Here is a 12,441-nt window from a genome sequence, read left to right as displayed (position 1 = left end):
TTATGTCTTCTCCTATATCTATATTCGATTAGTTAATTCAAGGGTTTGTAAGTTTTCGACCTGTCTATTACTTTATTTTCTTTTTAGAAAAGAGTCAAACATTCTCTGTGAAATAAATAATAATATTTTTCGTTTATAGTTTGATTCAAAAATATCCTTGTCGTTGATAGTTTGATCTAAACATGCCCTATTGTTACTAAATTGAGGACATTTTTATACATATCAGGACATTTTGACCCTTTTCCATTTTCTTTTTGCTAAACTAATTAATTATTTCAATTCCTCCTTTTTTTTTAGTATTTATATTCTTTATCTTTAATGAGTGTTCTAAGGGAAAAAAATTAAGAAAAGGAAAAGTGATACTACTAGATGCCAACCATTGGTTGACAACTAAAATAATTAAAAGGTGAATAAAGTTGGATTAGATTTTTGACAACTCAAATGATTGATTAATTAGGATAATGAAAATTATATCCATTTTGTTTTTGGCATGTATAAGTGCTACTAAAATGAAAAAAATGTGATAGATACCAATCATGCAGCGCGCTCTGTTGATAGCGCAATTAACGGAGGGCTTAAAAAAAGCTAGTATAAAAGTTCTATCAATTTAAACATGTTGTTATTTTTGGTTGGGTTTTTCCGCAATCTGATTAGATTTGAATTTGCCCTCAAAGATTTTACATTGAGAAAGAGGGGTAAAATGCTTTTGAAAAAAAATAATTTAATATTTAGTAGGGTTTAAATTTGAAATCTCTAATTAAATACGAATAAATTTTTATTACTCTATTTATAGCCTTTATTGATTTTAGAAATATAGTTATTGTTTATTTTATATTACATATGTTTCTTTTTTAAAAAAAAAAAAGAAGACATATTTCTATTATTGGATAATATTTAATCTTATCATCCTCACTCTACCTTGGATGTCGGTTACAAAATGAAAGAAATATTACGTAGGGAAATGTTCGGGTCTCGTTGCTTTTCTGCATAAATGATACTCATGTAAGTTGCTTAAGATAGAAAGTGCAATATGAGTATTAATAATATAAATCACCTTCATATAATAAATAATATTTTAATTTATTTTTTTAAGAAATGAATGAATATTTTTAATTGTATACTACATAGAAAATTTACACAACAAATCGAATATATATAGTAAAGTAATAAATAATCCACACGTTATATTCCATACATTATAGCTTCTCCATTCTTCTAATTTATACACTATGATTTCAGTATTATTATTTCCTACATATTATGCTTCCAAGCAAAAAGTGCTTTAGGTGAGACATTTTATCATACATAAATCTTGAAACATGAGGCATAAGGCCTATGAATTTTTAATTTATACTTTAGTAAAATAATATGATAGTCGCAAAAACAAATATAGAAAGTACGTTAAAAGTTTAAGAAAATTAAAGAAATTAATAGAAAATAAAATATTTAGAATATTTAATCAGATATAAACAATGTTAGTGTTAAAGTTATCAAGAGATTCAAATTACTATATCGTCTTAACTTCTAAACAATTGAAAAATTACTATTTTTAAAATTATTTGAGGGTCAACACTGCTAATTAGGAAATTTGATACATGATTTTAGTAAAAAAAAAAAAATTAACAAGCCCCAAATGTTGAATATTAGGCATGATTAGAATACACAATCAGACAAAAAAATTATTATTTTAATTTTTATCTATACAAAAATATCAAACAAAAGATATTAATATAATTACTATATCAGATTATCAGTACTTTACATAATTCACAGTTCACACTATTTCACTGTTCACACTGTATTTACCCTTTAGGCTGTATTATTTTAGATTAACAATGTCAAAATCTAAAAAACTAAGAACAGCGACTGCTATTGTTTATAATGACAACGGCAAGAGTTGGGCGACAGTTAGAGTTGTGAATTGTGAATATTCACACTGAGAACGTCTGATTTGCTTGTTTCGATGTATGCCTGTATCGCATCAAATTGTTGGAGAAGTCATATATTTATTTTGAAAGCATTTTTTTATTGATTAAATTGAAAATAGAACAATTAAAGAGCAAAAATCAATAAATCGAAAATCGATAATAAATATCTTATTAATTTGATTATCGATTTAGCGTATTTAAAAATCAAAAATCAATAAATCAAATCGATAATACTTAAAATCGATCCAAACCAACTGATACACACCCCATTTAAAACAGACTGCAGAACAATTCTTTACTTGCATGCCTTTTTTTGGACTCATTTGATATAAAAGTTTATTATTTTATGCGAAGGAAAATAGAAAATATACGTACAATTCTCATTAACATGATTATTTTGATATTTTAAATGTATTCAATTTATGTAACATTTTTTTTTGTTTCATCAAATAACCTCACATATCAATATGAATTGTGGTGCAGTGGTAGAATTGTTTTATTCTTAATCAAAAGTCTCAAGTTCGAATTTTAGTTATGAATTTTTTTTTGTTGAGAGCGACATTTCTGAATAAACTCTACAGATTATAATGCATAATCTAAATTTAATCGGGACTTCACGAGTTTCCAACGTCAAATGAAAAACAAAAAATTCACATAAAATAGAACAAAAAAGATATTATTTAATACTAGCCCTATAATTGATGGACTATTTATTTTTTTTGCAAGTAGTACTCTCAAATTGTTTTATTAGAAAATAAAATAAAATAATACGCGTCGTTGAGTGGATTGAAAAGTGGAAAGTCATGAAAGGCTGCTTAATTTTTAAGGTCCACGTATATGCAATTATCAATTATACACCTACTTTTAGTCCCCCACCACCCAAGAACCACTATCATAAAGTTAATCGGTTAGAATTGTTTGGTATGAGATAAGAGATAATTAATTTTAAAATAAATTTGATTAAAATAAATTTATTTTATATTTGATTAAAATAAAATGATTGAATAATTTATATTGAAATTAATTACTTTAAAATTATAATTTTTTTTCATATTGAGGATACAATAATAATTTTAAAGTAATTAATTCTAAAATAATTACTTTATGAATAATTTGTTCCCGACTAACGAGCCCTTTGAGTCATTTGGTATGCTAGACAAATTTAGATAGTTAGAAAATAAAATTTTAGTATTATCTTGTTTTTTTTACATAATTACTAATACAAGAATAAATTATTGTTATTGGATGGTGGAATATTATTTTCTAAATTACCTATCTCAAGATAGGATAATGAATATGACAAAAATAATTTTGATGTTCCTCAAATTCTTTTTCAACTAAATGAGGTGATAGGAGAATATTTTTGTATATAAATAACTTTTTCTTAAAAATTATGTGATACATATTATTTTTAATATAATAACTAAACAAACTAAATAGTAATAAAAAATATTATTGCTAAAAATAACTAATTTTAATATAATCAATTTTAACATAATTAATCCCAATATAATTTTTTTTGGACCAAATGACCTCTTCAAAACTTTTAATTTTCCTTCCTTCATTTTATTTTATATTTTCTTACTTTTTAACTATTTTAAATTTTCCTTTATTATTAGTGACAATTTTTATAAACAAATAATATTACGGCACCATCAGAATTATTAGTTTAAAAAAACTTTCATTTTGTATACTATATTTGTTTCAATTTGTTTTTTTTTAGTTTATTTCAACAAGAATGTTTTTTTTCCTAATTTACAATTTTTTAATTTCATCATCTCACGTGATATGTTTAAGATCACAAAATTAATGATATTTTAGTATATTATTATTGACTTGACACTTTATTAAGAAAATTTTAATTAAAGGCGTATTTACTAAATTAAATTTGTTAATGTACTTTGAAACTCTAGATTTAATTAATACTACTTTATGTAGTTATTGTTTGGTTGCTAACAGGGCCGACTCAACATATTCGGAGGCCTAAAGCAAATTTACAATTAGAGGCTTGAAATCTAAATAACTTCATATGTATTTATTTAAAATTTATTTTTCTTATTTAGATGCTAATTATTACTTAATATTTTTTTTATAAATGATTTCGTCGAATACCTTCTTTTTTTCAGTTTTTAATTTTAGGTAAGATTTTATCAATTAATCATTGATTTTTTTTCACCGAAGCAATCATTATATCAAAAAGTTGATAACTTGATATACTTCACTTAATATATTTGTTGTAATGCTTGAAAATTTAAGAAATATAATAAAGAATTTGCAATTCACTTTGTTCAAACATTTTTCGACTATTGATTCATATTTTTGACAAAGTATTTCTTCAACTCATCAGAAAATTGAAGAAGAAGAGCACAAAAGATACAACAACAACAACAACAACCCAGTGAAATCCCACATCGTGGGATCTGGGGAGGGTAGAGTGTACGCAGACCTGACTCCTACCAATGTAGGACGGCTGTTTCCGAAAGGCCCTCGACTCAATAAAAGCATAGAAAAAGGTCAGACAAGAATATTAGAGTAAATAAGTAGATGACGAAAACGGTCCAAACAATAGTATAATCAAAGCACAAAAAAACAGTAGATATTATTATTGGATAATAACATAAATACAATAAATAATATACATCAGAGCACAAAAGATGTTAAAAAGAATAAAATAATATGACTGTTAGTAGAGAGAATGCAAGAAGGCAAAACAACATTTTCTTGTTTTCTTCTATTTGAATGATGTTAAAGAGAATAAATAATATAATTTTTAAAAAATGATTTTTATCATAAATAATCACTTTTTTCTATAAAAAAAAAATTAATACATAATTTATTATTGGTAAAAATTTGAGGCCCCCAAAATTGGGGTCTAAGGCATATGCCTTATTTTTGGCCTAACCCATCGGTGGCCCCTTAAAGTTGGCACCAACTTTCACTTAGACACCTCAACTAAGCTTTGTTCATTTTAGACACCTCAAGTAAGGTTCTGATGTGTCATTTTGATACTTTTTTTTTACAATCACCCAAATATCTAAAGTGTGTGTAATACACTTGACGCTGATGTGTCAAAGTGACCAATTAAATGAAGAGACGTGACAGATATATCAAAAATAATTTTAAAATAATGACTTTTGATTAGAAAAAAGTGGTCATTAACTTCATTTAATCGGTCACTTTAACACATCAGCGGCAAGTGTATTACACACACTTTAGATATTTGGGTGATTGTAAAAAAAGTGTCAAAATGACACATCGGAACCTTACTTGAGGTGTCTAAAATGAACAAATCTTAGTTGAAGTGTCTAAGTGAAAGTTGGTGTCAACTTTGAGGGGCCACCGATGGGTTCCCCCTTATTTTTTAAAGACTAGAGCCGACCCTGGTAACAAGTTATCCATGATTAATTATTCAGGAATAAGTTATTCCATCATGTATCTGGGATAACTTATCTCATTCGTGTGACAAAAATGATAGGATAAATAATCCAAGAACTACATAATACTTGCAATCAAACGTGGGATAAAATAATCCTATATTTTATTCTGAGGTTATTATACCTTATACTTCACACCAAACGACTCTTAAAGATAGTATCGAAAAATTAATAAAACTCTTGATTTGTTAAAATGGACAAAGAGAATAAAATATTTATTTTTAATATATGAACGAATTGGAGGTAGTACACATCTTTAGTTTAAAATCATGAGAATCATAGGGTGCTTTTGGTAGGAAGGAAGGAAAATTTTATTTTCTTGAAAAATAAGTGAATTCCTTACTTATTTTTAATGTTTCGTAAGTAAACAAAAGAAAATTACCTTAGTAATATTTATATATAATCTAGTAAATAATAATATAAGGGTGAGATGTTGTGAAAGTGGAGGTTTGGGGTGGGTGGATGTCGGGGGAGGTGAAGATAATGAATTTAAAATATCATTTATTAAAATATTTTGATCAATTAAACATGAAAAAAATATTTTCTCAAAAATATTTTTCCATACAAAACACACCCATCCTTAGATAATTCCATCTTTTTAAATTATCTTAATAATTCGAATTCACAATCTTAGAATCGGAGATTAACGATACTTACTATTGGAACAACTCGTATCGACTATTTTATGTTCGCTCAAAAGATATTTATCTATTTTAAAATCATAAATATAATAAATGAATATTCGAAGATTATTTAAGAAATGCAATCCACGTTCCAGCATTCTAACGTCAATGTCCCACAGTGAGAAAAGGACTTCGTGGGCTGCTTTTATTGGGCTTAAGCCGCCAGACAAGATTTTGTCAATTGTCAATTCCCAATTGAAATTTCACATCAATATTTGGAGAAAAACATTTTTTTTTTCAAAGTATACATATTATTTTTTAAATACCAAATTAAAAAAAAATTAATACCAAAATAATAATTTTTATAGCTAATTTATCATAATTTATCTTCAAATCAAATGATCCTCAAAAGTTTCTATACCATCTAAATTGATTCTTCAAATAAAAATAAAAATATACTCCGTAACAGTTATATACTTAAATTAGAATCTAACGTAAATGTTTATAGAGATATTATAAGTGACCAAACTCTGAGGGGGCTAGGCACAACATATATTAATACCATGGTACAATTAATAATTTTTATTTTAAATTTATTTGTCTCATTTTAATTTAATAATGTATTTTAAAAATAGCATTTTATGATCTTAAACTAAAGAAGTAAAGATACATGAAATGCACCATAATACTCTTTAATTTTATAATTTTAAGTATGTTATATAAGAAATTTAAATTTAAAAGTTATAAAGAAAGACCTTTTTTAAAAATGGATTAAAAAACAAATAAACAAGAAATAGGAGTATTATGCCAAATTTAGTTAAATATTCAAAATGATACGTTAATAATTTTTTTTTTTTTTTAGTTTTTCATCCAGTTCTCAAAGCCCATATTAAAACACCGATTAAACTAGGATAGCATATTATAAGATTGCTCCCACGAAACCTATGATTAAGAATAAAATAATTCTATTGATAGGGTAATATTGTTAGTGGTCAAAACAATTCATTATGTGTATAGAATAATATTTAGACTTGTATAAATACTGGGCAGGAGTCGTTGAGAAAGGAAAATTCAATTCAACTATTGCTAAAAATAACAATATTACTATTCTAGAAGGATAATACTTCGTCAACTGTTCCCTTTCACACACCAATAGTTGTCTCTATATAAATAATTATTGCCGAAGCTGAAATACTTGCAGAAAATTAAAGTGTTGTGAACTAAAGAAAAAGGAGAAAACAAGCTTTTGTGTGAATTTAAGAAGAAATTAAAAAGGAGAAAATGGAGAGCGCATTGAAGGAGCAGAAGGACCAGTTAACTACGGCCGGTGGCGTTGAGGATGTCTACGGTGAGGATTGCGCCACTGAGGATCAGTGCATTACTCCCTGGACTATTGCCGTTTCTAGGTACCTACTCTACTTTCTCTGAAATTTTGAATGACCCAGATTCAGAATTTGAAATTTACTAGTTTTTAGAGAGTTAGCTAGTGTTTGATTATAAGATTTGGTTCAATTTTTGAAAATTTATCGTCAAATATCTGTTTGATGTATCAAAAGAGTGTGAGCTAGTTGTTAATGAATCTCCGAGAATTGTGAGATGTGATGCAAGCCGATCTGGACACTATGGTTAAAAAATAAAATAAAATCTCTTTGATCATGAAATTTGATCACATGAAGTATGATTTTTCAAGTTTTTGACTCCGACTCACTTATTTTGACTTATTAATTATTAAATTACTACTACTCGTATTTTATTCTTCAGTTTTTCAGATGCTATTGGTCCTCGATTTTGATTCAAGTTTGTCCTCTGTTGATCATTATGCTGGATTGCAATTTGCAACTAGTCATATTTTAAATGTTTGATTCTAATGTTAGTGCGGATCCACGATTTAAAGTTTATGAGTTCTTACAACTGATTAAATGGTGATAATGAGATGTTCATGAATTAGTAAGGTTGCTTTCTGAATTAGTATGTGAAGGGTGTGTTATTGATCATTAACTTGTTTGGATGGCTGTTACCTATTGTGTTGTTATATTAAAATGTAAACTTGAATATATGCTTACCTGTTTGACTTGTAATAACAGTGGCTACAACTTGTTGAGGGATCCGCGTTACAACAAAGGGCTTGCCTTCACTGAGAGAGAAAGAGATGCTCATTACTTGAGAGGTCTTTTGCCTCCTGTGGTTTCCACACAGGAACTTCAGGTAAACTTAGTTACTAATTCAAGTCTCAAATTTTTGAGATGTGTTTTGTGTGTGTGATTGAAATTTACAAGAACTTTATTAATGTTGTGTTATGTCAAATAGGAGAAAAAACTTATGCAGTCTATACGCCAATATGACGTCCCTCTGCACAAATATGTCGCCATGATGGAATTAGAGGTATCCTCAGAAACGTGATTTGGTTCTGATTTTTCATCTGAAACCAAGAAAGGAATATAGTTATATGTTCTTCTCGCTTACTTTTCCCTCTATTTGTGGGGTTGTAATTTGCAGGAAAGAAATGAACGGTTGTTCTACAAGCTTCTTATTGATAATGTGGAAGAGTTACTTCCAATTGTCTACACTCCAACTGTTGGTGAGGCGTGTCAAAAATATGGAAGCATTTTTAAGCGTCCACAGGGTTTATACATCAGTTTGAAAGAAAAGTATGAAATTTGTGGATTAAAGGTGTTTTTACTGCTTTCATGTGAAAGTACATTCAACTAAAGTATGAATAATTTATTTTCAGAGGAAGGATCCTTGAGGTATTGAAGAACTGGCCTGAAAAATCAATCCAGGTCATCGTCGTGACAGATGGAGAAAGAATTTTGGGACTAGGGGACCTTGGCTGCCAGGTGATGATGCCCTCAATTGATACAAATCTCTTTCCTCCTTCCCACTATGTATTACTCATATGGCATTCGTTTTAACGTCACAGGGAATGGGGATACCCGTGGGGAAATTAGCCCTGTATACTGCACTTGGAGGAGTCAGACCTTCAGCGGTACCAAAATTTGTGAATTTATCATAACCTTGATTCTGCGCCATCTTCTTATCTATGAGAACATTTTCAATCATCAATTTGCTTGCATATGCAGTGCTTGCCTATAACCATTGACGTAGGGACAAACAATGAGAAGTTACTGAACGACGAGTTCTACATTGGTCTCAGACAAAAGAGAGCAACTGGACAGGTGTACTTTAGCACCATTCCAGATTATCACCTGTGTTAGCCTTTGTAGACATAAGTCTGAATTCTTACTGAACCTACTTTTGCTACATTTTCCCCCTCCTTGCAGGAATATTATGACTTCCTTCATGAATTCATGTCTGCTGTGAAGCAAAACTATGGCGAAAAAATTCTCGTACAGGTCAATAATTTGAAACTTATGAATGTTTCATCATGTTTTTCCCATGTGACATCTGTACCTAAAAGTTTTGTAACTTCATTCTCAGTTTGAAGATTTTGCAAACCACAATGCTTTTGAGCTGTTGGCTAAATATCGTACCTCGCATTTGGTCTTCAACGATGATATACAGGTATGGTATATGTCGCTATGGCTGTTCTCATGAGATTGATATGTTCATTTCTGATCGTTGATTCCGCTATTGCAGGGGACAGCTTCTGTTGTGCTTGCAGGGCTTATTGCATCCCTTAAGCTACTTGGAGGTGCATTATGTGATCATACATTCTTGTTCCTCGGTGCTGGAGAGGTTGGTTTCTATCTTTTTGATAAGTTTTCCACTCCAACTCTGGTTGTCTACGGTGCACAAGATTTTACAAACTAAATGGTTTAAAAAGATGTTTTGAACTGGTAATAGGTTCCATACTGACTTAAAAGGGAAACTTCAACTTTCTGCTACAGCCTCTCTTTCGATGCTTCAGACTCCTTTTGGACAAATGATGGTTATGGTTTACATTAGAATCTTCAAATCTCTTTCAACTCCTTGTCATCTTATCAGCTTTGCCCAAAAGAAATTAAGTCGCCTGTGGAATCATGATTGTTTTCTGTTTCTTCTTGTATAAATTTCGAAGTTGCATGCATACATCATGAACTACTAAAAAGGATCTCAAAGACAATGACTCATGTTAATCGCCTTATTATTGCAGGCTGGGACTGGTATTGCAGAACTCATAGCACTTGAAATTTCAAAGAAGGTACCAGATTGGTTTATTCGTACAAACTATAGAACGAAGATTTGTTCTAATTCCAATTAGTTGCACATAATAAATTCCCATATTGTTGCCTGCAGACAAACATTCCCGTGGAGGAGACACGAAAAAAGATCTGGCTTGTGGACTCAAAGGTAGAAAAGATATCCGACCTACTATCTCTCTCAGAAAAGCTAGTCTCTCTTCAGTTTTCATTTTATATTTTATTTGTGATACATGTGGGCACTTGGTTCCTTAATTACATAGTCCATCTAAATGAGTGATTATGTACAGGGTCTTATTGTTAGTGGTCGCAAGGAAACACTTCAAGCCTTCAAGAAGCCTTGGGCTCATGAACATGAACCTGTCAACAATCTCCTAGATGCTGTTAAGGTGCAATGAGATCCTCACCGTCGATTTTCATCTTAAAAACTGTCTTTTTATGATTTCTGAACTCTCCTCTGCTTCAAACTTTAATCTAGGCCGTTAAGCCAACCGTCTTAATTGGGACATCTGGAGTTGGAAGAACATTTACGAAGGAAGTAGTTGAGGCCATGGCCTCCATGAATAAGGTTATCCATTTCCTGCTTCATTTCTTCTTATCCCAGTAAAATGTCTATTTCTTGAGCTAACAGACCAAAAAATATTCTGCAGAGACCTCTTATTATGGCTCTCTCAAACCCAACTTCACAAGCTGAATGTACTGCTGAACAAGCTTATACTTGGAGTGAGGTACGAAGTATCAATGAGAAACAATTCTAGTTATATTTGTGGTCATTTTAGCTTCCATTCATGACGCTGACTGGCTTGTCAATTGCTTTTTTTTTGAAAGGGTCGTGCTGTTTTTTCCAGTGGAAGTCCATTCCCTTATTTTGAGTACAATGGAAAACTCAACATTCCTGGCCAGGTATTGTGAATGCATATGTTTTCTGTGTTATAGTCGATTCAGAATGAAACAATTCCTGATTTTGTTCTCTCCTTGTGATGTGCAGGCAAATAACTGTTACATATTCCCTGGATTTGGTTTTGGCTTGGTCATGTCTGGTACAATCCGTGTGCACGATGACATGCTTTTAGCAGCTTGTAAGTACAGCAGGGGATGATTTCTTGTTTAGGGTTCTTTAACTGAACTGTAGTCTTCATATCTCCTCAATTAGATGTGATAAATTTTCAGCACTATATGTATGCCGAAGTCAATTAAGGGCTCTAGCCAAAATATACAAAATATAAACACTGATTATGTATATTTATACTTAATATGCAAAACAGATACATTTGTCGGCTATTATTTTTGGCTAAAACTAATTGATTTTCTATGAAACAGCGGAAGCTTTGGCTGCTCAAGTAACTGAGGAACATTATGCCAAGGGAATGATATACCCTCCTTTTGCTGATATCAGAAAGATCTCAGCTCACATAGCTGCTAGTGTTGCAGCCAAAGCATATGAACTTGGTGAGTGCATTTCCTTTCTTTTTTCGTGTGTATTTTCTCGTCTTGTTTAACTTTAACATTAAAAAATTTGGCCAATTGTTCTTCAGGTGTGGCAACACGTCTCCCTCGACCTGCAGATTTGGTGAAGTATGCTGAGAGTTGCATGTATACTCCTAATTACCGAAGCTACAGATAAAATGGTACTGTTGTATGCACCAGAGAGTTTTAGTCCGTTTCGTCCTGCCTTTCTTGTAACCTTTTGTTGTGTAGTAAACTTTCTTTTTCGTAGTGACTCGATCAGAAATCGGGTTGGTATTGTTGTGTATTAAACTTGTAATTGGGTGTCTTTTGCATGCTGCCAAAGTTGTTTGTTTTCATAGCCATAAGAGCTGTAATAATTGAGGAGCCGTGAAGGTGAATAAATCGAGTTTTCAATGCTATACGGAATTTTATGTCAAGTACTTTTTGTTTGAATCTATTATATTGATGTACCTCTCATTTTGAAAAATGAAAAAGAAAAGAGAAGAAAATGCACGTTTAGTTCTGGAAAAATGAAAAAAAAGACAAACCAAAAAGATGTACTTTCCATTCTGAAAAATGAAAAGAAAAAAGATTTCATGTTTTTATATGCACAACAACTGGGTCACCGGTAAAGAGCCTCAGAAAGCTACAATAACATACCAGTATAATTTTACAAGTGTGTAAAAAACAAATTCTTGAGCCGTGAAAAAGAAAGAATCAAGATAGGAAAATTTGAGTAACAAAATCTAGTATTCGATTTCAAAATATAGTGAGTGTTACAATTTCTATGAATCCTCTAATTCTTCTTTTCGAATATAAATTTAAGGGTCTTTGTTTGATCTTGAATCTGATAGACTTGAGCTTGAAT

General features: G+C 30.3%; 1 protein-coding gene across 1 annotated transcript; it reads left to right on the top strand.

Annotated features, from left to right (window-relative positions):
- The first annotated feature begins 7,077 nt into the window (after window positions 1–7,077).
- On the top strand, window positions 7,078–11,992 carry LOC129880649 (NADP-dependent malic enzyme-like). The gene is made up of 19 exons (XM_055954775.1): window positions 7,078–7,391; window positions 8,070–8,190; window positions 8,293–8,367; window positions 8,482–8,633; window positions 8,717–8,822; window positions 8,906–8,971; window positions 9,066–9,161; window positions 9,267–9,338; window positions 9,424–9,507; window positions 9,583–9,681; window positions 10,079–10,126; window positions 10,222–10,275; window positions 10,415–10,513; window positions 10,603–10,692; window positions 10,775–10,852; window positions 10,953–11,027; window positions 11,113–11,203; window positions 11,445–11,573; window positions 11,660–11,992. The coding sequence occupies exons 1-19, from the start codon at window positions 7,267–7,269 to the stop codon at window positions 11,746–11,748; spliced, it is 1,749 nt and encodes a 582-aa protein (XP_055810750.1). The 5' UTR covers window positions 7,078–7,266; the 3' UTR covers window positions 11,749–11,992.
- Window positions 11,993–12,441: the final 449 nt, after the last annotated feature.

This window comes from Solanum dulcamara, chromosome 2 (assembly GCF_947179165.1).
Source record: "Solanum dulcamara chromosome 2, daSolDulc1.2, whole genome shotgun sequence".
Taxonomy (NCBI): Eukaryota; Viridiplantae; Streptophyta; class Magnoliopsida; order Solanales; family Solanaceae; genus Solanum; species Solanum dulcamara.
This window is presented reverse-complemented; position numbering and strand designations above follow the sequence as displayed.